Source organism: Semicossyphus pulcher, unplaced genomic scaffold, assembly GCF_022749685.1.
Source record: "Semicossyphus pulcher isolate SPU_LCO1_2020_fin unplaced genomic scaffold, fSemPul1.0.p SCAF_6, whole genome shotgun sequence".
Classification (NCBI taxonomy): domain Eukaryota; kingdom Metazoa; phylum Chordata; class Actinopteri; order Labriformes; family Labridae; genus Semicossyphus; species Semicossyphus pulcher.
Window position 1 is genome coordinate 14,394,656 of NW_027211737.1, and position 26,333 is coordinate 14,420,988.

The 26,333-nt window shown below is 44.2% G+C and overlaps 1 protein-coding gene across 1 annotated transcript in view; it reads right to left on the minus strand.

Moving 5' to 3' along the window:
- Positions 1 to 1,102: 1,102 nt before the first annotated feature.
- Positions 1,103 to 26,333, minus strand: part of aopep (aminopeptidase O (putative)) — an 81,631-nt gene continuing 56,400 nt past the window's right edge. Inside the window, exons 14-17 of the mRNA XM_069683352.1 lie at positions 16,373 to 16,489; positions 10,790 to 10,876; positions 10,546 to 10,694; positions 1,103 to 1,676 (exon numbers count right to left, since the gene is read on the minus strand). Of these exons, the coding sequence (XP_069539453.1) occupies positions 10,554 to 10,694; positions 10,790 to 10,876; positions 16,373 to 16,489 (345 nt within the window). The 3' untranslated portion in view covers positions 1,103 to 1,676; positions 10,546 to 10,553. The remainder of the gene's footprint in view (positions 1,677 to 10,545; positions 10,695 to 10,789; positions 10,877 to 16,372; positions 16,490 to 26,333) is intronic.

Genomic DNA, 26,333 nt, shown 5'->3' on the forward strand with positions numbered 1-26,333 from the left:
TTTTTGATGCCTGTGATAAAACTTTTTTGGAAATGACTCCGTGAAAATCTGCTGATAGAGAGGGAGACATGAACAAACCCCTCATTTTTTGATAGCCTCGTTTTGTTCTGAATTCTATAAATTGTCTTTGGACCAGTAAAGTTCATATTTGTTATAATACCTCTGATGAAAATGTCAGATTCAGAATACTTTATTAATCCCAGAGGACAATTTATTTTTATAATCTTACCCATTCATAAAAAGAATAAAAGAAGAATAAATAAATGGAACAGATAAAGTGCATAGGCTGACGTCACAGTTAGGCAATAACAATAACAATAAGTTACAGGATGCTGAACCGACATTATTTATGTCTGTTGTCCAAATAATGTTGACCCAGTTTTTAATTTCGGCCCCCTCTCTGGTTGAGTTTGAGACCCCTGAGTTACAGCAGTTCCGTGTAAAGGGTTAGCCTTTTCCCTGTGCCACAAACATCGTCCTACTTCAGACTGATTCTGATCTTAGTTTGAGGAATTAGCTCCACAATAAGGCTGAATAATTGTGCTGAACTCTTGTGCTACATATGCAGGTGGACACTTGACACTTGTGACCAAGTGGATGCCTTCCCTATCACCTCCTGTCACCTTTCCAAAAAGACAGTGATAAACATTTTCACAACAGCCCAAAACTAATCTCCCCCTCCCCGTCATTTACTACATTGTGCTCTTATTAATCAACAACATGCAGTCAACACGACAAACACCTGTCTGATCTGTCGGAGGAGAAATAGTATCATCACCCATTGGTAAACCGTTTGTACAGGAACTTTCTCAATACAGAAATGTACCATCCAATTTTCTTCACAGGGTTTGTGGACAAAAAATAAACTTTGATTTCTCTCTGATTTTTTTCTATGATACATTATGCAGTAAATGTTTAATTCAGCAATACAGATGTCCTTGAAATGACAAGATGGCTGTGATATTTGTACTTAGCTGCATATTAAATTAGCATAATAAGCATGAGGCAGCGACTGATGCTAAGGTTTTGCGCTATAGGGATGGAATGAGTTACAAAAACGTCAGTCATTGATTTTAAGACTTTATTTTTATTTTCACTTCAACATATTAAAGATTTTATCTCACAATAAAACAGAAAAATAATTTCCCAGTATTTGTTCTCATTGCAGTAACAAAACAATAATTTACAGTGTTAAATGTTCCAGTGTTGAATGAATGAATGTTATGTATAAAAACATTACTGACCTGAAAGTATTTACAGTCTAAACTCTGAACCAGATCATGACTTCAGACTAAACACACATGAACTCACCTACACACACAGGAGGGAAACTGTCTGCATCAAAGACTTATTTCTCTTCCCATTATCAATCATTTTAAAACAAGTAAAATGATGGAATTTATTTCACTCTAATAATGTAGAAAAACAACATTATATCTTCCTACAAACAGCTCGTGTCACCAGCGACATCTTCAGTGTTGAATAAACAGAACAGCTCCGCTCTGCTCTCAAAGTTTCCATTTGGCCCTGGCTGTGGAGTCAGAGAACATCGTTCTGCTGTTCACGCTGCTGAGCGATTCTGCAGCGTCCCCGCTCTTACTGAAGATGCGCTGATTGCTGGATCCTCCTACATCCTGTGTGCCAAACTCCCATCATCTCCAGCCCTGGTCAGCCGCCTGGAATAGAAAGATACGTAAAGATTGGAGCATTACGGAACATTTGGTAGATATCCACAACCCTCTGGCTGAACTGTTGGCGTCTACCTGACGTGAACACAAACACTGAATGCTGTGGGTTCAGTCCAGATAATTAGGCGTGTTCAGGTTTTGTGCTTTAAGCCACACAAAATTTAACCAGTACTGGATTTATGAGGCAGATACCAACATTTGAGAGAATAAAAACATGTAATAAGAACAGATCTGCGGATATAAATCTTGATAAAGATCTCTTAAACCTGCTTAATGGAGAAAAAAATACTTCTTGCCAGTGCCCTCTAGTGGACAAACTATGTAATACAGACACTATAAAATAATGTAACTTAGCTGCCGTATCTTATTAATCTGCTGAAATACCCACCGGCCACTTCATTAGGTACACTTCAAAAATCTAATGTAATCCAATACACCAGCTCAGCCATAAGATTTGCTTTCATGTTGCCTGTAATGTACAGGCTTTTTACTAAGCTGTCGTAGAGGTGTTAATTCAATGATACTTTAGCGTAAAGGTCATAACTGGTTTTGGGGCTGTACTGAGCTGCATTATATTCACAGGTGTTCCTAATACTCTGGCCCCTCATGTATGTAAATAGGGAGCACAAAACATTAAAGACACATCTAAATATAATTTAGTTCAGTCCAACACTACCTTCAACTATGGCCTCAGTAATAAACATCATTGAATTTACACACTTCTGACTCTCATGGCAGTGCTGTTGTATTGAACTGCATTAGATTTTACAGGTGTACCCAATGAAGTGGCCGGTGAGTGTAAATGCTTATTTTTTTTATGAATAAGTCTATTAATAGCTAAACTTTTCCTTGGATTAATCAATTAGTAATGTCAATTTAAATTGTGTAAATTAAATTTCCCAGAAACTCAATATGACGTCCTTAAGTTGCTTGTTTTGTGAGTTCAGTCCAAAAACCATAGATATTCAATTTACCATCATATAAAACAGACAAAAACATGTGTATTGTTTGCAGAACTGTTCTGTCAATTAACTCAAGTCATCAGTAAATAGTTGCAGCAAAAGAGACACCTGCCGACAGATAACTTATGAGCCTGGCTCAGCCAGGTTAGACCAAAACCCGGTCATAGTTGTCTTTATTTTGTCCCCGAATTATTATACACCTTGATATTTGAAAGTCATGAAAAAGCATGGATGCAAAAGTTTTTTCAAATCCTGAAAAGACATGTCATAAAATAAAATCCTGTACTTGTCCAATAGAACAGCAGCTAGCAAATGAGCACAGGAGAAGTCTTTGGGGACCAGTGCTCATGTTTGTTTGTGGTTCGTCGGTGAGCGGCCTGGACTCCTGTTCCTGCTGAACTGAGCCAGTGGTTCTATAGGACTGATTATCAGCTCAGTAGGCACAGGAAGCCAAGCCCAAATCTCTTCGTCTCGTGAAGCACTCGCTGGCTGTGAACGCACATTTTTCCCTTCTTTTTTGCAGCGTTTGTAATGAAGCAAAAAAAGCGATGCCAGCTCCAGCTGCGTGTCGGGCTGCGTTCCGCTTTGCCAAACCAACAATAAACCACACTCCTGTCGGTTCATTTACACTGCTGAGATTGTTGGGTTTCTGAATAGCTGGTGAAAGGTGTGGTTGACACGGTAGAAACCTCTCCCACCGCAGTGTCAGCAAGACCGCTGCTGCATGATGGGAGATTTCCAAAAGGATTGGTTGACATTAAAAAAAAAGGCCGTAAGACTATTTTAGGGAGTCTGATCATAAAAAAGTGACTATAAATCCTTCAGAGTCACATTCCTTCACCTTCTGTACGGAGCACGGATACATACTGCTTTACTTAAAGTCAAAAAGTTGCCAACTTTTACTTTGAAAAGCAGCAGCCTGTTAGAAAAGACCCAACATTAAAGAGACAATCAGTCAGGTTTAGTTGCGAGAAAAGGAGAAGGTGTGGGCAGATTAAGTTTATTTTTGGTGTCTCCATACAATGTTGCTTTGTCCTTTGATGTGCGCTGCACCATTTCCCCCCCTATTAGAGTGTAATAAATCACCTTTTGAATACGCGCTCTGATGGCAATTCCTCTCTTTTACAGGCCTTTGATGGTCATTACTCTTTTAACAGGCCCTAAATATAGGACTAAAAATGGCAGGCTCCACATGGCCCTCATTTCTAATTCACACATCTGTCCTCGTTTAGTCGCCATTTTGTCGTCGTGAATATAGAGCGCTGTAATATACCTCCTCGCGGCTCATATTCTGATCGCCTGAAAAAAGACTGACCAGCTCTAAAATAGACCTCCAGCCATCTGTCACTGTTTTGATAAAGGAGGGATCGGGCCACATCAGTATAGCTCTCAGCTGGTTAAGCATTGTACTCTGCCAGACTGCACCCACATTACAGCAAAGATATAACGTCTCAGTCATTCCTCTTTACACGACGTCCAGCTGCAGTCATTGACGGCTTGGGAATTATTCTGTTAAACTTCCTGCTTGGAAAGATGCAAACTGAGTTTGCTGTATAACAGCTCAAAAACAAATCTATTTCTCAGGACAAGTGGGACAGACTGAGAGTTATTGATCATTGTGCTGGCAGAAACAGTTGGCAGTCTGCATTGTTTAAAGCTTATCTCGACTAATTTGGGAACCCTCTCTCGGTACACTCTGTAATGCCTCCAACAAAGCGTGTGGTGAAGCCCATTTGACAATTCCTGCTTTGCTAGTTATCAGTGGGTGTTTTACAGGATCACAGCCTTTTGTTTCTCCTATCTGAGGCTGTTTAGACAGAATAGTGCAGTAAATCCACTGCAGAGACACTTAATTGTCCCATAACAGTGGAAGTGACGACTCTTAATGATGGAAAGCTCTAACATTCTTACAAGATGACGCCTCAGTCTTGTTTCCTTCACAGTTCAAAAGTGTGAGAATCTGCCTGCTTTATGGATCTCTGTATCTCTGCTTCCTCCGGCTGAGATTAGATCAGAAATCAATACATATCAGGCAGGGATGCACGGACGGCACATTTCACTGCCAAAGTGATTTGAAGTTTAAAACCTGAAGCACTTTGAGTACTAAAAGGAAGATTTTGAGGGCTGATGTCTGCAGGCCTTGACGACCGGTATCTCATCTAATCCATTAAGTTAAAGAAAAAGATGTTACTTTGGAAAATACGCTTTCTTGTGGAAAGAAGAAGCCCAAGCGCCTAATGAGAATGCGCACTAGAGACTTCCGTCACTCGATCGGGCGAACTTCTGGTTTAGCACTCCGCTACCATTAATGGAGATTAAATTTAATCGTGCAGCTCTTCTAGACCTTCTGATTGTTTTTGGACCGAATTGATCAACTTCTGATAGTAAAGAGAGTCATCTCGTGGGATTTGTGACGCTCGTTTTCCCAAGATTGTGTGCGTGTGTGAGTGAGTGATTTGTGTTAATTGAGTCGGACCTTCAGCTCGGGGCAGGGAGCGAGCTGGAGTACTGAGCGCCAAAGTGGTTGTTCTTCTCACAGGGCTACACTCACGCCTCATATTCGCAGTTTGCAGTGGCTAGTAGCAGGTGGAGACGTGTCGTCCATCTTTATTGGTTTCTAGTCTTTATTATAAGCTTAGCTAACCAGCTGCCAGTATGGCTAGTGTTGGATAATCTTATCTTAAAACAGATATGGCATCAGATTATTTGTCCGATGATAAGTGAGTAATTACAAAAATGCCGAATTAGGTTTGAGGTATTTCATAAAGATATACACTTTGTAGAGCACTGATGAGTAGAGCTGGGTTTAAAAAATAGATTTTTCTGATTTGAATCGATTCTCATTTGAATGACCCGATATCGATTCATAAATCTTTAGAAATATGTAAAAACGTGTCTGATCGCTCACATTTCTGAGCGCTCATCAACGCAGCGCGACTCAGCACATCCCCTCGAAACACGGCAGTGAGGGAGACATGCCCGGACTTGTTTACTGCAGCTACTACGGATACATCAGTGATCCACAAGTGTATTTTCGGCTTGTTGTACAGTATGCCTTTCCCCATAACTCTTAGTCTCGTGTGGTTTTGTTCTTCGTGCTTTGAGATCTCATGGCCAAATCTCGCGCAAGTTGAATCAAATCGAATCGGGAGCTAGTGAATCGAATCGAAAAATTGAGAAATCCTTATCCATACCCAGCCCTACTGATGAGTTGACTTTTTTAGATACCGCCGTTCATCAAACTCTTCCTTTCAAGTAATTACAACGCAAACACGTATGACTTTAGGAAACAAACCAAAGTGGACGAGGAACAATTCAGAGGATGAGGATGATTGTGGTGGCTAGTGTTCCCAGATTGATGAAATATCTGTCAGCGGCATCGAGCAGAGCTATGCTTCTCCTCAGGCCTCATTAGTACTGAAACTACAGCCTCTCTACAGCTACTTGGCTCTCACCTTCGCTAAAACTACAGAGCGTGCCGCCGGAATCATCTGCAGGATTATCTTTTCTACTACATAACTAAAAAGGAGACCGAAGCAGAGGGGTGGAAGCGGAGAGAGAGCGAGGGAGGAAGATGAAAGACGAGAGGAAGAACAACAGACAAAACAGGAGAACGCTCATTAGTGATGTTACGCAGCGTTTTGAGTCTGCGAAGGAGGCTTGTGTGTTTAATTCTTCTGAGTGAGAGGGTCTCAGCGGAAAGTTTATGGACGGGAACGTGAAGTTTGGAGAGAGGAGAGAGTGAGGAAGGAAGGAAACGCTGGAGAAAGAAAATTAGATAAGAGAAAGGAGGGAAAGGTGAAAGAGGACAATCGAGTAAGGAGCAGGAAAACAGACGGCTAAACACACAGAGCGTCTGCTGTAAAAACTTATAAACACACATCTTTCCTCTCTTTTCGTCTCACACTCGTTCTTTGTCTTCCTTTGTGTGCTCGTCTGGGTCATGCTCTCCTCAGGTGCAGAACTTAGCCACTGTGAACAAAGAGGAAATCAATCACTGTTCACCAATCAGCTAAGCTCTGTGCCTGGCTGGAGAGAGGAGACAAAACCTGTCTGGGGGACTGACGTGTACACACACACACACGCACACACACTCTTACACAACACCCACATGAAGACCCCCCGGCTCCCTCATCATCCTTTCCCTTCTCAAATCACCAACTCCTCCAACACAATCACGCACTCTTAAATAATCATGTCTTCTTTAGTTTTAAGTTTCTCGGGTTAGGAATAAGTGTGTGTGTGTGTTTAGGAGGGGTTGTGGTTGTCATGGCAGCCGGCTAGGTCAGGGCTGTGTGGTAATCCCTGGCAATGTGATTTTATCATAAGTCACAAATCAGCACGCCAGGAACCCTCACAGCCCAGACATGAAAGATCTTCTCTCTGTCTTTTTTTTTTTACATCCTCAAGTCCGGCTCCCCGAAAAAAACCCCTCTAACTTTCTTCTTTCTGTTTCTCCTCCTCTACGAGCGCAGTCGTAAAAGACCAGACCTGTAGCTCCTCGCTCCCTCTTCTCTCTCACACTCTTTCCTTGGTTACCCCTCTCCTCCTCCTCTCCCATTCGCCACGCTCGGCTAACCCGGCGATATGCCCCTCATTAAGCGGATCAAGAGGGATTCCAGAGGCATGTACCGGGGGAAGAAAAGAACGAGGGAGTGAGCGGGGAGGGGGAAAAAAAGGACAGGGCAGGGAGAGACCACCCTTCTCCTTTTAAAGGGTTGTGCTTTTTTAGGTTTTAAAAACACAGAGCGGGGAGTGCGCCTTGACAGACATGTTGTTTTCAGTTAGAGCCCGCTCAGCCCGCCTCGGCCTAATCCCACTGTGCTGTGCTGTGTGTGTGTGTGAAAGGGTGAGGGTGTGAGAGGGTAAAGGGAGGACTGCTCTACTTAAGAGAAGACTATGAGGGAGCACAAATGGAGCAGTAAAACATGACTCCATCTCCCCACAGTGCAGTATGAGAAAGCAGCGAGGAGGCTGCTTCATCCATCATTTTAATTGGATTGAGATCTGGACCTGAGCTCAGCTGACCAACATGATCCATTGATGTTTACAGAGCTTTGTTTGGTGCAGTCTAAAGGGAAGCGATGGTAAAAGTTAGGATATTAATCTCTAAATGCTCCTCTTCTTCTTCTACTCTTTTTAAGGTGTCTGTGCTGCTCCCTTTCATTCCTCCTGTACTTGAAGCGACGCTCCACAGGGAGGTGTAGTGAGGGAGTGAAGGATGGGGATAAAAGATCTTCGGGCACAGACGGATCGGCGCTACGTGTGTCTGTGTGTGTGTGTGTGTGTGTGTCAGAGAGATTTATCAGGACTGAGCCAGATGCCGAGCACTTGTCTAGAAAGCCTTTCACATCCTGCACAAATGCATAAAGCTGTCTCTGTCTGTGTGTGCATGTGTGTGTCTGAAGATAAAAGCCTGTCTTGTAGCGGCTTGGTCACGGCCTAAAAAAGGATTTAGAGCTGTAAGTCACTCAGGTTGATGGGGACGAGTATTTAGCAGCACCTCTGTGTTGACCAAGGTCACAGGCGCCTTGTTTGACCTTACACTTGCGAGACAATAACACAGCTGGCTAAAGGATGGTTCTGAGCGACATCGTCGGACACAAAGAAAACTGCAGCCTGCTGAACCAGCTAATTGTAACCTTGAACTTAAATGTAGGTTTTGCATCATCTGAACTTTAATTTGACTAACGTAGAGCGTTGCAGGTATTATGTTTTTGTGAGGCTTAGCATCGCCCGGTTTCTGTCAACGTAATAAGCCAATACTAGCTTTGGATTAAAGTTTTATTTATTATTTTTTTCCAGATATAAGCTCTGAGGAAAACAAAAGTAAACTCACACGTTTGGTTCAGCTAGAAAATCTTTAACTTTCGGTTATGGCTGCGGGCTAGACAGACACTTTCTTTCGCACTGGCTAGCAACAAAACACAAGCTAGCGCTAACAGAACAGTGGATAAACAGGGGAACAGAGAGAGGGGATGAGATGTGGCAAAGGGCAAAGAGTGGGAGGTGAACCCGGGGCGAGGACTGTGGCCTCTGTGAGCTCAACCGGCGCCAGCATCTCTTCTTTTAAAGCAAGAGAATCTTCACAAACACCATTTTAAAGATTGGTGACACTTTAAGTTGCTGACAATCTCTGTCGTCCTACTAGTTAGCAACAAGCAGGATGTGTGAGGTTGTAAAACACACAACTTTCTGTAGGCATCTAGTGAAAAAAGAAAAACTCTGCCCTCAAGACAAGGGAAACAGAAGTGCATAAAGCTCACTAATCACTATAACATTATAGTCCTGTATTGTGAAAATGCTTTGAAGAACAGTTGGGTGACTATAAGTGAATTGTCGAGGCAGGATCCGTTTAATTGCCTGCTCTCATCATTCAAAGGTTGATGTCAGTAATAGCAGGAGAAGATCAGCAGCTTCAAAGAGACCTGTCTTCACCCCAGTCCTCCCTTCCGCTCTTTCCCCGCCTCACTTTTCTCTCTGTCTGTCTGTCCAAACCATAAATCTCTCTCTTCCCTTCATTTAGTGTAACACCAATAAACCCTCACTTGTCAAACCGCTCAGAGGCTGATAGTTGTGGTTATGCTCACACACACACACACACAGGAGGAGGAATTTCAGGGTCAATGGTATAAAAATCACCCCACATCGAGCGGAGACAACCTGAGCCCCTAAGAGAAATGCTCGCTGACCCGTTCTCTCTCTCTTCCCTCTCTCGTTTGTTTGAGGAACACATTCCCGAATTCCTTCTCTGACAAACACATCCTGATGGCGCTGCTGTGAAACCACGGAAAAGGCCCCATTCTGAGTCTACACACACACACACACACACACACACACACACACACACACACACACACTCAGTGAGCTCAGAGAGGAATGTGAGTTATAGGTAGCCAAGTGACTCAAGTGTGGACTGTCCGCCGGAATCAGGATCAATCCAACACAAAGCTTTCTCTTACAGACGCCGTTTCAGAATAAAACGTCAGACATGAGACAGAAATATTGTGTTTCATGTGCAGAGAAAGTTACAAAAAGGAAGAAGAACTCCGATGTCAAAAGACTCAATCAATCAATTGTCAAATGAGAAGATGATACAGAATTTTTGAGCAATACTGCTGTTATATTTATGAAGCTCATCGGAGCTTTGTCATGCCAATACGCTTTACGTCGTTTCAAACTCAACAGTGAAGATATAACATCTGAAAAAAAAGCCCTTGGCAGACTGCTGGCTATTCTATTTCATAAACCTACACAAGTATATTTATACACTTTGGATTCAGCTTGATAGGAGACCTGTGGAAGGATTTTCTGCCCACAGTGCCATTGAAAGCAGGTGAAACGTTTCTATTAAGCCCTTTTCACACTGGTCAAAAAACCCACTAACACAGTGAGAAAGGTTACAATCGGCATTCAGAGCCGGGACAAATGACTCTGCAGTAGACCCGGATAATTATCGCCTCGGCTCCGATTGGCATTGATGGGAACACAAAACCCGGGTCGACACGCTAACCTCCGCCCCCTTTCCGGCACGATGCTATGATGATTTGTCAGCGCTGTGTTTGATAAATAGACTGAATGAGAAATAGATACAATAAAGACCTAACCACTGTAACATCTTCACTGTTTACTAAACCTGTTTCCAGCACGTTTGAGACAACAGACGCTGACGCAGCAGAAAAGAGACCTAAAGGAGTATACTTCACTGGCAATGGGAAAAGAGACAATCAGCATTTATTAGCGGGTCTGCCCGGGTCAGAAAAACCTGCGTCAACACGCCAATTTCACTTTTCTGCACCTTAACTCAACTGTAAGAATACTGCCAGGTATACCAAATAAAAGGACACACAGCATCGTCAACACTCAGTGAAGGAAAAACTAAGATGAGACTTCACCTTCAGTGTCATAAGACCATCTCCTCCACCACTCTGCGTGCTGATTGGTCCATTTCCTCCTGGACTAGAGAGAGGCAGCGCCTGGCCAGAGCCTGCTGCTCAGGGTCCTCCCGAACCATCAGCTCCCCGTACAGATACACACCCATAGCCTGGAACACACACACACAAAATCCATGAGTTTATTTTATGTAAGGCTTTTACTCTCAGTTTGAAGTACAAATGTTCAACTGTTGTGTGTATTTACCTGGTCATGAACCAGAAAGTGCTCCACGTCCCCGTAAGCCTGAGCGTGCGCATGTTTGACCACCAGCTCACACCAGCGATGTCGGACCTGGAAGCAGAAGACAAAGAGGACACTTTAATGCTATTAAAAACAATAATAATTATGTATTAAATTGTTGGAAGTGTGACCTTTTTTTAAAACTCTTTATGCCGTAAGAGACTTCTCCGCTCGATCTGGTCTACACGGACCAACACAAGCAACAAATACAAGAAAAGAAGATTAAGGAATTAGGCATTAAAAGAGATTAAAAATCCCATAATTTCTCACTTCAAAATAAAGCTCTTCATTAAAGTAATTGCTCTTGTTCATATCGGTCCTTACATCTGAAGTTACGTAAGGTCACTGGTTGGCTTTGATTCATGTTGTTCATTCAAGGCTGATCTAGCTGTAAGAGCAACTTGTGTACGTCCCCCGTACACTCAAGATGATGTTGAGACTGATTTCATACCACTTACAAAAACACGTGTGTGTCATCAGCTCTCATTGGTCCTTTAAAAAAACATGTTATGTTCTGCTTTTGGCCTGCGCCCTCACACATTAATGCGATCAGGTCTCCCTCAGTGCCAGTAACACAAGACAAACGGCTCATCTGACAGGCTGAGAGACAAAGCTGGACGCTGCTCGCTGACAATGAATAGATTCATCCAGAATCGCACAATTAACTGACCTGAACTTTGTTTCAGAAAGGAAACGTCTCGATCTAGAGTTCATGCTTAAAAAGTGCTGTTTTATTCTCTATTTGTGTGTGAGCAGTGAGTGTGTATAGGTGTGTTTTTACTGTATGCGTGCATGTGTGTGAAAGCTAATGCCTGGCCTTTCTCCCAGAGGATCAATAGGAGCTCTGTTGCCGCGGTTACAGGAGAGATCAGAGACTGGCTCTGTCCCTGCCTCAGCCATCATCCTTCATCATCTGCTACGAGCGTGCACGGGCGTGTCCGCGTGCGTGTGTGCCCATGCACGTGTATGTTAGAGGATGATAAAAGAGGCAGAAGTGCGATAAAAAAAATCAAGAAGAAAAATGTTTTAAAGCTCTGTCACTTCACTTTAAAGCCTGACAGTTTCGCTTGGCCGGGTTTCCGTGGGTTTTTCAATCTCCTCCATAACTATCTCCTCTCACTCAGGGTAATAAACTAGTCCTTTGGGGAGTACACTGACCAAGCGTGGGATTTCTGGTGACTGAATCTGTTTTAACAGCTCAAGATTTGGGGCTTTTAACAGCGTGTGTGCAGGTATTCATCTTGAGACTGATTTTAAATGGCTCAACCTGAGTGCTGTGAGATTGTGTGCACACTCTTCGGAGGCTCTGCTCTGTTTGTTGCACTGTCCCTCCACCTGTGTGTGTAGTTTATGAGAATGGAGACCGAGCAATGCTCCATTTACTCCACATTTAAATCCTCACAGTGCCTCTGCAGCCCACTACATAAACAGGAGTTTAATTGGTCTCAGAAGAGCTTTCTAGTTCCTCTTTCATCAAAACCTTAAATCTTCCTGTTCCCCCCATATATTCTCTGCCTCTGTTTATTCTGGATGGCTGCAAAAACCCCAAAGCAGACATGGCAAGGGGGTAAAAAGGGTATAAGTCAAGTCTAACATGCTCTTTTAGCTCTGCCCACATGGGAACAAGGATGTGCGTGCGTCTGCGTACAGTATGTGTACCCTCTGGTGCCAGCCCTGCCCTTCTGGCCTGCGTAGCCCCGGCAGCTGTTCCCTGCGCTGGGCTACATTCCTGGGGAGAGCCCTGGGGCAGAGCAGCTGCCTGGTGCACCTCTTCTTACCCCCCTTTTTTTTTGCTTCCTCTCGCTGGGCCTCTCTCTCTCTGACAGCACATGCAATAACACAGTGACATTCCTTCATTTATTACTGCACCCCCGGCCCTCCTTCACCCTGCACCACCACCACCACCTCCACAAGTCCGACACACACACATGCTACAACTGATACTAACGTACTCCGTGTGTGCTCGCATTTAGCATGACGAACACACTCACACTGTTGGAATCTAATAAAGAGGACACATGTGCGGCAGCGTGTAGGGAGTGGAGTGGAGCTCTTGTTTGTCCACTTACTGTACAACAGCAGGTGACGTAGCCTCGGAGAGGAAATATTCTATCAACTGTTAATAATCAAAACTAAATCCAATAAAAGGAGGAAAAGAATTAGGTGTTACAGCTTAAAAAAACCCTCTTTTTTCCTGCATGTGTTGGGCTGCTACTTACAGTTATTCTTTGCCCCTTTTCCCAAATTTAGCGTGTTGACGCAGGTTTTTCAGACCCGGGAAGACCTGCTTATAGATGCTGATTGTCTCTGTTCCCATTGCCAGTGGAGTATCCTCCTTTCTTTTCTGCTGCGTCACCGTCTGCGCGACAAATTTGGAATGATGTTCGAGAGGATTTATAACTGAGATGACAAGGAGTCGCAGAAGTTACCGACAGAGCATAGCATCGAGCCGGAGAGGGGGCGGAGATTAGCGTGTTGACACGGGTTTGGTGTTCCCATCAATGCCGATCGGAGCTGAGGCGATAATTACTTGGGTCTACGCTTCCCTTCGCTTTGTCCGGCTTATTTCTTCTCTAATAAATTAGAAAAAGTAGCAAAAAAGATATTAGGGAAGTCCTTAAGTTTTCTTCCAATTGCTCGATTTGTTCAAAGATTTTCACTATAATTTCACATAAGACCATAAAAGTTGAAAATGAAAGCTGACAAGCCCGCACAAGGGAATGTTTGCCATTTTATTTCTGTGCTCCATAATAAAATCTAATTATAGCCGCCATTGTTGTTTTCCTAACCCGTTAATGCCCGTGGCACCTTTAAGGCCTGGAAGGGGATTCCCTCCTCTGTGATTCTTCAGAGTTCATAAAGTTTTCCCATTAGTCTTTTTTGGAGGGAGTTTTTCTTGTTCCCTTGCAGAGCTGTTTCTGTTTCCAGCCTGCGAGCCCGCTGAGACTGTCAACGTGATGAAAGGCTATACAAATAAACTTGGGTTGACTTTTTTTTAGCTCTTCCCTAAACACTCCTTGGTTGACTCTTAATAACTCTCTTTCCTCGCTCTGATGTCTCCACATGTTGCGGTGGAAGCAGACTTGTTGTGGTCCGGCCGAGTCTCCGGTCACCGGAGGAGCAGAGCTAACCTGCGCTGAATCAGACAATGTGTCCTTGTGTTCCTGACCGACAGATGGCCTTTGAAACACACAACAGTGCATGTTCGCTCTGAGAAAAATCTGCTCATGCACATACATGCACAGAGTCACACAGAATCTCACATCACATGAGGCTCATATGAAAGGAAAGGAGGGAGGAGGGAGGAAGGGAGGGGGAGGCATGAACTCTCTCTCATACATGCAAACACATGCTCCGGCTCACACACGTATTCATGGTCACTCACACCGCTCACAAAGAAGCACGCACACTGGTGGTCAGCCGCATATTTCCTGTCGCTATCGGGTACACGCTCACGCAGAATCACACACAGAAACTTAAGCTTGCACGCCAGCCTTCACGGCACCTTTGACCCAGAGACAAGCTCCTTTTATCACCGCACTACAACTTCCCTCAGAGTGAGATTGGTTCACAATATGTAAGAGCATAATGTGCATCTGTCATTAAATTAAGCAGAAGCAAAGAGAAAAAAACGTCTAAAAGGGACTTAATATGGTTTGAAATCATCATCAGATAATTTGCTGGAGATTTTGGCTGTCTGCAGCAGGCGCTGATAATACTCTTCTATTTTAGGGTGAACAATCTGTGTCGTGTTTCGTCGAATCACGATGCACTCTGAGTCAACGTCTTACTAACCGCTCTTCAGCCGCCAAGAATCATTTCTATAATCCAATATTCATCCACTCTGAAAAGCTCTCATTCTCTACGAGGTAAACAGCGAGGGGCTGCAGACGCTGAACTGCACTCAGTCCTGTATTCCTCCCAAAATATATGGAACGGATCAATCTTCTGAAGAGGATGCATTACCAGACAAAGGAAAAGCTGAGTGAAGAGAGGAATGCAATCAGACGTGGTGGGGGAGACAGAAATGGAGAGAAAGAAGGGGAAAGAGGGGAGAATAAATGGGCACATTTATAAGGAGAGACGTAGGTGATTAACCTCTGCTGAATGAGATTACTAGCATTAGGAGAGGACCATTGCCTTTGGACAGGTGTATGCAGGTGTGTGTATGTTTGTGTGTGAGAGAAAGAGAGTGTGTGGTTTCATGCATGACTATGTGCATAATGGCGCTGTGTATTTTTAGCAAACACTGAAAGTTTTTCCTGGAAATCGCAGATGAGAATCTGGTTTCATCTGCCAGGAAGTGCGAGGAAAGAGGCCCATAAACCCGAAGCTGGACCCGAGGAGAAACACAGAGTGGCCTCGGCTTTTGACCTCAAGGTTAATTACCTTAAAGGGACAGTTTGCTGATTTTCAACCTCAGTCCTGTCATGCGGTTATGAGGAGCTAATGCCATTATGGTAGAAAAAAAATGCAATTTGGCTCTGTGCCTTTGAATCCGCTTCTCCAATGGGCCCTGGAAAACCTCCGCCACACTACGTACAGTGCGTCATCTTGCGGAGGCCAGGGAGCTTGCTAATGTACACTTCCTCAATCTAGGACGCCAACCTCCGATGTCATGTGTCGTTCAAAATCGTCGGGTTTGAAATGTAGACTGCAGACCTGAAGATTTTTTAGACGATCCACCAGTATATTCTCATCATATTTCGGATTCTGTACCGCTCTGAGCCATTGCCTGCAGTGAAACGGTAGTATTTCACTCCAGCGTCTCTCGCTGGGCCGTTCCTTTCAGAGGGAGGGGCGCAATGCATGCTGGGTGTTGTAGGAATGTAGAATGGGCGAAACCACGATCTGTTTGTACAACTTTCTCCCCAGCTATGGCGCCAATTTCAAATATTGTTGCTTCTATCAATTACAGAGAACACCAGCTTTGACTGACAGTGGCTTTTTCCAGGGGCTGACTGCTCCTTTAATTACACGTAAGACAGTTACATCACAGAACCATGGAGCCCTTAATTGGCTCTGTGCGCGGGAACATCTGAGCCCCATTATATACATTATCGCCCAAACAAAACGGCTCATATAATTAATTAGAACTCATAAAAATATAAATGTGTATCATTTTTCTTTTCTTTCAAGATGAGCCATGTGTTAACGATGAAGGTAAGCGTGGACCGGCTCCCCTGCAGCTGTGATTTCAAACTCCTGCACTGAGCACAAACACTGACAAGAAATCCCTACACACACACTCACTCACTCACAAACAATGTTAATAGTACCATTAAGGAACTGTGTGCAGTGCTAAAGCATAAAGCGAATACTTGTGGGATTTAGACGGTAATGGTGGCTGTAAAGAAGAGAGCTGCTATTACTGCAGAATTTACTACACATTACAAAGCGGCGAGCCTCGGGATGGAAAGAGAGAGGAAACCTTCTACTTTTTATTATTGGGAGAGATTATGGAGCTTGGATGCATATGCTCTCTTGTCTGGGCATGTGTGTGCGTGGGTGAAAGTGTTTCTTTAAAGTGTGTGTGTGTGGTCCTACCTCAGCGTCTTGATTCTGTGGGTTGTAAGTTCTCTGCAGAGCGCGCATCGCCACCGCGCTTAGCTCCTCTTCCTCCAGCAGGAGCTCCAAGAGCATCACGAGCTGCTCCGACGCCACCTGAGGAAACAATTTGTGAGATTAAGAGTGCTGACTGACACAAGATCCCGACTTTTTATTGGACATTATGAGCAGAAGAGTCACATCCTCCGCCTTACACCAGCAGCTTTGAACTACTAAACTGGCAAAATAATAAACATATTGCATGCTGGGAGTCTGTTCTCACATATATTATGTTCTAATGTTTTCATTTTCTTTTCAGAGCTGGGTAAGGCTTGATGAAAAAATACACATCAATAAAAGTCAGGCAATTAATGCCGGCTTTCAAATGGAGGAAATGGTCGTACAATAAAACGGAGCTGAAATAGAGATTAAATAAATATGGTAAACCGAGTGAATCTTGTACAAGAGGGAAATATTACAAAGTAGGCAAAAGAGGACAGATGAAGAGAAAATATTAAGATTTAAATCAGGGGCAGAGAGAGGAGAGAAACAAGGCAATGAAGCTGTCTCTTTTAATATCGCCCTATTGTAGAGAAACAAAGAGAGCCGCGCCGTTCAGACGCACCAAAGAAAGACATCTTTTAAAACAGTTATCCTTTATAGGTTAGAAGACGGCAATGAAAACCCGTGATTGCAGCGTTTTCAGAGGCCAAGACGTGAGAGGAGAAGCCTTACTGCTGCTTCTTAATAACACTGTTCTGATTGTGGTGAACCTTAAGGAAACAAGCTGTTTTATTCCACAGTAATAATGACTAACATCTTCAGGGACGCTGAAAAACTCAGCGGTGAATTTAGACGATTATTCCGAGCATGGATGTGGGCAGCGATATGAGAGAGCGACTTCCTCCCCTGGAGAGAGAGCCGTGCCCAGCCTTGCCTGCCTCTCTCCTGCATACACCCAGCGCTCCCAGCCACGCTTTCTCTCTGGTCCCAGTCTGGGACACAATTAATGGCTGACGGCCCCGCAGAGACGGATGTGAAAATAGGTATGAAGTGTGTGTGTGTGTGACTGAGGGAAGCAGAGCGCGAGGAAGGAGGGAGGAAGAGGTAGGCAGACTAAACTCTTCTGTTCAGGTAAACACATGCAGAGTAAATAGAGGCGTTTGTGCAGTATATATTTTGTAAAGCACCCATCCATTTACAGCTTTCTTTGGTAAACAGCCTCCTTAGCGCTGCTGGGAAATACCTGAACCAAAAGCAGGAAGTATTCCAGTGTGTAGCTGCTGGAGCGGAGGGAATAACACCCAGAGTCTAGCTGGCAAATGGTCAAATCAAACACCACTACCTCTATCGCTACACACACACACACACACTGACGATCATCTAACTCCGTGGAAAATCTGATATCCAGTCTCCCCCTTCACCCTGTATCGACTCTCCCTCTCTCCCTCCATTTTGTGGACTGTGAGGTCCTGTTGTGCCTGTATGTACTTATGTTGCCATGGAGGGTAATCAATACGTCTGCACCGGTGTCTCCAAAAACAAATTCCTGGTCAGTGATGGTACATTACAAATCAATTGAAATTGTTATTATTATCCTGACATGCACACACACACACAGTACACATTTCCACAGACAGACATGATTGTCTGTTTCACCACATGTAAGATCTCCATGGAGAGGTGACCAACAGCAACTAACATCTGCTTCCATGAACCCTCCGCGTCTCATCTACAAAATCAAAAGATAAGTACGGAGCTCAAGTGTTGGCAGAGTCCGTCTTTCTGTCTTTTTGTTGTACAGACTCTGCCGAATAACAAAAAACTGTATCATCAAAAATCTTTGAAAACCTGAGAGCAGAGCATACCGAGTCACCCAGCGTGTTTCCTACACATTTTAGCCCCGCTGCATGCACCTCTAACCTCGTTCTGTTGTATCAGGTAAGTGTTATGACACCTTTTAACAATACCCTTCATGTACGGTTGCTTAGGTTTGTACCTGATTTGTGTGTTGATTTTTGACCTGCCACATGAATACATATAATTTCAATGTATAAAAAGAGGGTGGAACACATCTGGCCGAAAGGTTATGACAAATGAGATTTGATGGGATGAATTTCTTTCAACTTTCTTTCAACAGCTGTTTTTCATGTGCTACAAGACATTTCAGTGACAACATCAGCAGTCATCTCCATGGCTGGGCCTGTCTGATTTTAAACTGCAGTGTACCAAGGACAGGCTGAACAACACGTTTTCAGATTGGCAGGATTGAGACGTCACAAACCTAAGGAGCCAATCCTGTTAATGGAGGGGGTGACGCTATGCTTATCATAATGCATAACCTATGGCAACCACTTTGGCGATGCGCGAACCAGCTGTAACCGCCATCGTAATTTTTGCAAACCCACTACTGACTACTAACGTTGACGTTAAATGTGCATAGAGGGCGGGGCCTATGCAGATTCAGGATTTTTTAATGAGGGAGAAGGAGGAGATGCCTCGGGAGGATTTTTACAAGGTCATTAAAGTATTTTGCAGAAAAAACATATCAGACACAATTTATTATTTCAAGCAGAGCATTTTATATGTCTTAAAACATGACTGGAGCCGGTGTTGCCAACTTGCCAACCCCTCCCCCATCCCAAAGTACAGGCGGTCAGTCTCACAGTAGCCTCGCGCAGCAGTCCCAGCTGCAGTCAGAGTGGAGAGGACACACCACTCCGCGTCCACACCGCAAATGAATCGCGAGTGTGCAAAGCCGCCGCTGATCCCGCCCTGGCTTACAGAGCGGGATGTAAATGTAAATGATTTTTTAAAATTTCTAACTTTTAACAATACAGGACAAAATATTTTATGTAATGTGGGTCTAGACAAAGCATTAGTCATGAAGTTATTTTGAGAAGTGATGGCCTATTTCAATGGCAAAATAAAAAAACAAACCAAGAATCAAAAGAAGAAAGTTGATTTATAGTTCTAAACATATTGAGGGTGTTTTTTTCTCACTTTCTGTCCCTCCCACGATGTTATTCCTCTCTCCTACAGCGTCCATTACAATTACATGCAAATGGCCAATTATGCAAATCAGGCGATGGCGTCATTTAGCGACTTCTAGCGACGTTTAGGACAGTCAATAGCTACTTCCCTTACTGAGGAGTTGTCAACACTGACTGGAGCTGGTCTTTAAGTCAAGTCTGGAAACTTCTTCCATCACTGCCTGCTGCGGGTTCTGTGTCATACTTCTGAGGAGATCGATAAAGGCTCCCCTTTCAGAAAAATCTAACTTCACATCAGTGACTGAAATGTTTTTTCAGGGTAGCTTGAGTACGCTTGAGCGTGTGTGTCTGTGTGTACGTGTGTGTGAGTCGGATAGAGGGAGAAAGAGAGCAATTATAGGGGAAAAGGTGAACTCCATGGCTGAGTACCCCCTTATTAATGGGTAGAGCCTGAAGAACGGCACACAAACACTTACGATTGGCCAAACACGCATACACGTACACACACACACAGGCCCATGTCATGACCAGGTCATGGGTAGCTCTAACAATAGCCCTTAATAGTACAGTGCTTAAAGCACTTTACCACTGAAGGGGGAAATGTATCTGTCTCTATCTCAACGATTCAAGTGAAAAGATCTCCCCTCTCACACACACACAGACACACAGAAAAAACACACACACACACAGAGCACAGAAGTTGGCCACATGAAAGAAGCATTTCATTCCCGTACTGTTCGTCACTGAGGAATGCTAATGGTGCAAAAGACAGGACACACAGTCTCACACACACACACACACTCAGACCATCTGTAAACTCACTCATATGGACATTACATATAAAACAATACACACACTCCACTCCCGGACAAACCGCTGACATGGGTCGGTTACACCAGCTCTATATTGAATCGAGCCTTGCAAGGACCTCTGGGAAATATGCTGCTGAAATGTCCCCTTCACACACTGACCTCTGCAGAACAATGGCCCTCACACACACACACACACACATGAATGTATGCATGCACAAATATAGACTGTTTGCCACAGTGACTGGGAGCTCGATGAGACAAACAGTCATAGTAAACACAGGATATGATGTCAACCGCAAACTATAAATACATTAAAATGTATAGCTGAGCGTGTGTGCAGATGCATGTGTGTGCACTGCTGTACATGGCATTCCCATGGGAATCGGAGCGTTGGAGAAAGCAAGTGTTAGAGAGTCAAAAGGAGGAAGCAACTACAATTTTTGTTGTGTGTGTTTGTGTGTGTCGGTGCATACGTGTGGGTGTGTGGGGATAAGCAACATTAGTCATGCAACTGCTGCTGCGAAACGCGTTCATGCAGCACGAAATGAAATGCTCTTAAGCCTTTTGTGCTGAATATGAACACAAAAAAGTATCAATAGAAGCTTTATTTTGATATTTCAGCCCTTAAAACTGATCAGGCTGCAAAAAGAGGTCAGTTTCTGATACATCTGTGAGTCTTCGTTGACTTCAGTGCGCTTTCCTTTTCTGACATGGTGTAAAAGTATGAAAAACCGTAAAAGAAATCAAACTGTAAATCTTTTTCTGTCCCTTACCAATAATCCATCACATGTTCAGCATTTCCATGGCAACGGCACCGAGTATCACTCTGCGGAGAACACAGGAGAGTCAGCCCGTGTCCTTATTCAGGAGCCTTTAAGCATCGACAGGACCGATTTCAAAATATATTTCTCCGTCTATTCCTCCACGTTCTGCTCCTCCTCTGTGCTAAAGAGGGTCATGATCGACACCTCTGTGAGTCTCTGGCTTCTGGGAGAGGTTACTCACCAGTTAACATCGCGTCTCTACACGAGGCACCTCAGATAACCTCTGCTAACTGAATCATCACTGGAAATATCGGCTACTTCTGCGTCTTATTTTTAGGCGTTTTCTCACTGCGAGGTGGGCGGGCATTCCTGCTCGTAATCATAAGCAGAGAAGTCGAGCTCATTGCATGTTGTTATATGAGATAAAAAAAGAGAAAAAATAACCAAAGGGATGCTGTTATAAAAAAGAAGATTTGACTAAGTGACCATTAAATGTATATAATGAGTCCAAAGAACATAAGAGAACCTGTTTCTTTGCCCTTGGCACGGTTAAAAGGAACACAGAGGTGTTGCTAATGCTTTCTTTTCCTCCCTTCTCTTCCTCCTAACTCCCTACCTCCGTACCACCAGGGAGAGTGTACTGCTTGTTCAGTCACACTGCATTATGGGGGCTGGAGACATTGAATAACTGTGACATTATAAAACCAAACTGTGAGAGGCCATTGAAAAGTGTTCTTGTGTGTGTGTGTGTGTGTGATGCCATTCAGCCGCTCGGTTGCCTTTTATTTCCGTCTGACCGCAGCCTCGTAAAAAACACATTCTGGCACCAGCAGCTAAAGGCCTCAGCCCACGCCTCAGGTACTAAGGTTTCACTCATTCTTCCCCTCAAATCCCTCCCTTTCTCTCTCGCTTGGCCTCTGTCTCCACCGCTGTCTGCTCCGCGTCTCCATACCAACTTCTCTTTCACTCCTCTTTTCACTGGAGCAAACCGTGCGTCTGGATCCTCCAATTATAAGCCCCTCCTTTGCTTCCTTTATCTCTCTCTCTCTGTCTGTCTTTATTTTACACTTGATTTAAAGGCCCGAGCAATTCATCTGCTGGTGGCGGGGCTCGGGTCCTGAGGAGAAACTGTACACCAAGCAGCTGTTAAGATCCTCTCTACAGCCATGACAGCATCACAAATACTTACTCTTTTAATTAGCCTGCGACTGCTCTATACAGCTGCATAGAATTAAAATGCACAACAAAAACAGGGCAGATGGTCAGGAATTAAAAAACAAAATTGAAAAGCAAATGATGTAAAGAAACTGTTGGTAGCTCGGGAATATTCAATGTTGGAAAGTGGTCATTAAGCTCTCTGAAATCCCTGCTGGTATCTCTACCTCACTTTAATGCTATGTTTACTTCTCTTACAGAAAAATAATGAGCATTTCTAACCGAGGGATGAAGTGTAGGTCCAACAAACAATGTCTAGGTAGCACATTCAGTCTACCTTTCCCAGGAAGAAACACATGACCTTACCTAATTAACACATATATGTAAGGCTGTCACGCTACTGAATTTTTCTAACCGCGGTGAAACACTAATGTCCCCTTGCAGTTTGCGGGTTAACCGCCGCCACAGCCCGCTGCCGGAGTATGACCTGTTTAATTAAAGGAGCATTTGGCTCCTGGAAAAAAAAAGCCACTGTCAGTCAAAGCTGGTGTTCTCTGTAATCGATAGAAGCGATAATATTTGAAATTGGCGCCATAGCCGTGGAGAAAGTTGTACAAACAGCTCGTGGTTTCACCCATTCTACATTCCTACAACACCCAGCGTGCGTACCGTTTTCCAGTGGAGGACATTGATCGCTGCGGGCGATGGCTCAGAGCGGTACAGAATCCGAAATACGACAAGAATATACCCGTGGATCGTCTAAAAAATCTTCAGGTCTGCAGTCTACATTTTAAACCTGATGATTTCAAACGAGACATGACATCGGAGGCGGGCGTCCTAGATTGAGGAAGTGTAGTTTAGCGAGCTCCCTGGCCTCCGCCAGATGATGCGTTTTACATAGTCTGGCGGAGGTTTTCCAGGGCCCATTGGAGAAGCGGATAGTGTCTTCCAAATTGTATTTTTTTTCCTAACATAATGGCGTTAGCTCCCCATAATAGCATGAAAGGACTGAGGATGAAAATTGCTGAACTGGTCCTTTAATGGTTGAAATGAAATCCATGGTGACAAGATAGCTGTTGTTGTAGCAGCCAAACTAGCGCGACGAGAGACTGCACACGGGTGGTCTGCGCGGATTAGATGCGCAAAGGGTTGAAACAGTGGTGCTCTGACAGCCAGGTTCCTTTTGCTGATTACTGTGATTTTTAAAACGACTTTGTTGTTCATGTTTTGTTCTGTATGGAAAGATGAGGTGATTCCCTTGGACGCATGGATAGGGAGTTTACTGCGTCCCTTTAGATTTCAATGTGTCAGAGACGTAGGACACGCACCTAGCAACATCACTGGATCTATGATAGTAAAAAAAAATAGCGGTGGTGACGGTCACTGGGTCCATAACCACGGTCCTACATATATGGTCACATGGTAGCAGGAAAGCCCTCTTATACAAAAGGCGGAGTCTACGCCTGCAGATGCATGTGTGACAGAGTTTAGTGGAAGGTCCAGCACAATGAGAGGACCCCTTGAATACAAAACCCATAATTATGATAAGTGGCAAACAAAAAATAAATTCAAACACTGTGGGGATATGATACTGCAATCTTGTGGCTGCACAAGGTCTAAAAAGACATTATAAAAACGGCCTGCTGACATCATAGGTTCTGTAAACCAATTTCGGGTAATGGATTGGAGCGTACACACACACAACACACACACACAAAGGAGATGCTGAAAGGTTATCTTTGAGTCACATGTAACCCTTTCAACTTGTGAAAATGGAGCTGTCCTTGTGCTGTCATCCCCTCAAATGATGTCACACCTGCTGCTGCAGCACGGTGATGATCTCACAGATAGTGCCGGTCGCAGACTGATGACCTCGCCGATGACCTACAGCTGCCGACTTCCTATCTGCAACCCGATCATTAATAACGTTAATTCTTTGTTTTTCTATTCGAAAACAGTTTTAATCAACGGCATCTACAGCGAGCTGGAAGGGGGTGTACATTTGCACGTGTTTGTGTGAGGATCTGTCTGCAATCAGTCGTGAAACTAATTAGAAAGCAAAACATAAAGAAGGTTTTGAGAGAGGCAGACGCAGTTGGGCAAAAGAAAAAGAGCAAAAAGAAAAGAGAGGAAAGCTTTTGAAGTTTGACCTTGCAATCAAAAGAATGTCGGGCTTAGTTGTCTCATCAGTGTGTCTTCTGACACAGGCACAGACGCTGATGACAGCCAAAGTGATGGAGACAGGGATGTTCAGCAGCATGAGTATAATGGGTAACAAGTATTCACAGCACGTTCAATACTTTGCCAATCAACAGAGCCCGTTTGGAAAACAAACAAGTCTATGTGCCTCATTAATGCTGGGAGTCGAGTGTGCTGGATACTTTTTGGAGCATGCGCTAGTTTATATGCAGAGGGAAGCTACAGTATACGCTCTATATGAAAGCATTTTACGTGCCTCTTCTCCGATAGTCAACCCAGTCTGCACTCGTGGATGTTTGTGTGAAAGCCTGTGTTATTGAGTGGGTGTTTGATCAGCTGCTGGTTGTTAGGATGGGCAGCCCCTAGTAGCTGGTCTTTCCCCCACATCTTCCTTCCTGGCCTTCAAGTTCACAGTCTCAGGCCAATCAAAGAGCAGCGTGGGGTCACAGCGGGGTTGCGAGTCAAGGGGTTAAGCTGAAAAAGCGCACACAGTGGGCCCGCCGGTGAGGAATGACTGCTCGCTCTGAGGGGGAATCAACCAGGAAAACATACACACACACGCACAGAGAAACACACCCACATAAGGAGAGTGTGCGCACTCTTTCAGCGGCTCATCGGATAGCTTTCCTTTCACCGTCTCAACACTTTGTTCTGTCTTTGTGCAGCCGCAGAAGGTGAAACATTTGTTATGTAAAATTCTATGTTCCAGCAATTTGGCATTGATCGCCAAGGCAATTAACATGTTTTCTCTCCTACTCATCACCGCTCTGACTCACTCATTCACACATACACACACCTCCAAATCAGGGGAAGTTTAATTAATCTCTGGCACTCTCTGCGTTGACGCAAGCCACAAATCTAACTGTCTCCGGTGGACGCCTCCCTCTCCTCCCACAATCCGTTGTTCCAGTCCTGATGGAGACACAAACAAGTCCTCAGACACATGCACTTTCCAGGTAGGGCTTCTTTTTTTATCTTTTCACCTTCTTTTTCCCAGTTTTGGAAAGCAGAATTCCCCTTGTAGGACAGAACTTGTCGTTTCTTGTGCTTTAATACCGCCAGCATTGCCACCTCATCCGGAAGGGCATAACAAGCCCCCTTAGATCACACTGCCCTCCGTGCTGGGCGCCCTAACCGACCAGTAGGAGTCACTCCTGGGGACTGAACCCAGGCCTCGGTGGTAGCTGGCGGGTGATTTGCCCCTGCATCACCAGTATGCCTTTGAAAGAGAGAGGCCTTTGAAAGAGATCTGGAACAAAAGGAGCGCTGTTTGTGTGTGAGGGAGAGAAATCTGTTGCATGTGTACCACAGTGACACATCCAAACAGCTGGACGTCGGCTTAGACAAAGAGAGAGGTGAGAAGAAAGGGAGTGTGGAGCGTTAGAGCCTGACTGATATTGTATTTATGAGAACAATAAAGATTTTAGAGAGACAAAAAATTCACCTAATACCATATAGTGATCATGTGCGTTTGGACTCTACGGGGAGATATGGTGATCGAAGGGTGTCGGCCCTGAGCTGCCGCAAGATATATCACTATGGATCACTCTGGAGTCCGGACACTGGTGGCGTAGGTTGGCTGATGATGAGATGATGATGAAGACTGGGCAGTGATGGGGACTGTGGACAGTCGCGCATAAGGACGGCATGAATGAACTGGAGGCGGAGAATAGCCGTATCACCCTCAGCATTGTGTTCTGCATTTTATGTCAGAAACACTGTATACTAGGGGTATACACATGCCCCAATATCCATATATGCTGCGGGAAAATATCGGCCCATCAGTATCGGCCAACCGTTATATCGGTTAGCAGCTAGAGAAAAGAGGCACACAGGATGTCTTGTGTTACTCAACATGGACAAACTGAGACCTAAAAGCAGATATTGTTGTAGTTCTTTGAAAACTCACGTTATTAAAAGGATAATCTCAAAGATTTTCATGTAAATAAATGTCTGTTAAGTCACTATCTATGGCCGAATGAAGTAACACAATGGTGATTGAGCCTATGGCCCACTGATGAAAGCCTTTGCATTTGCA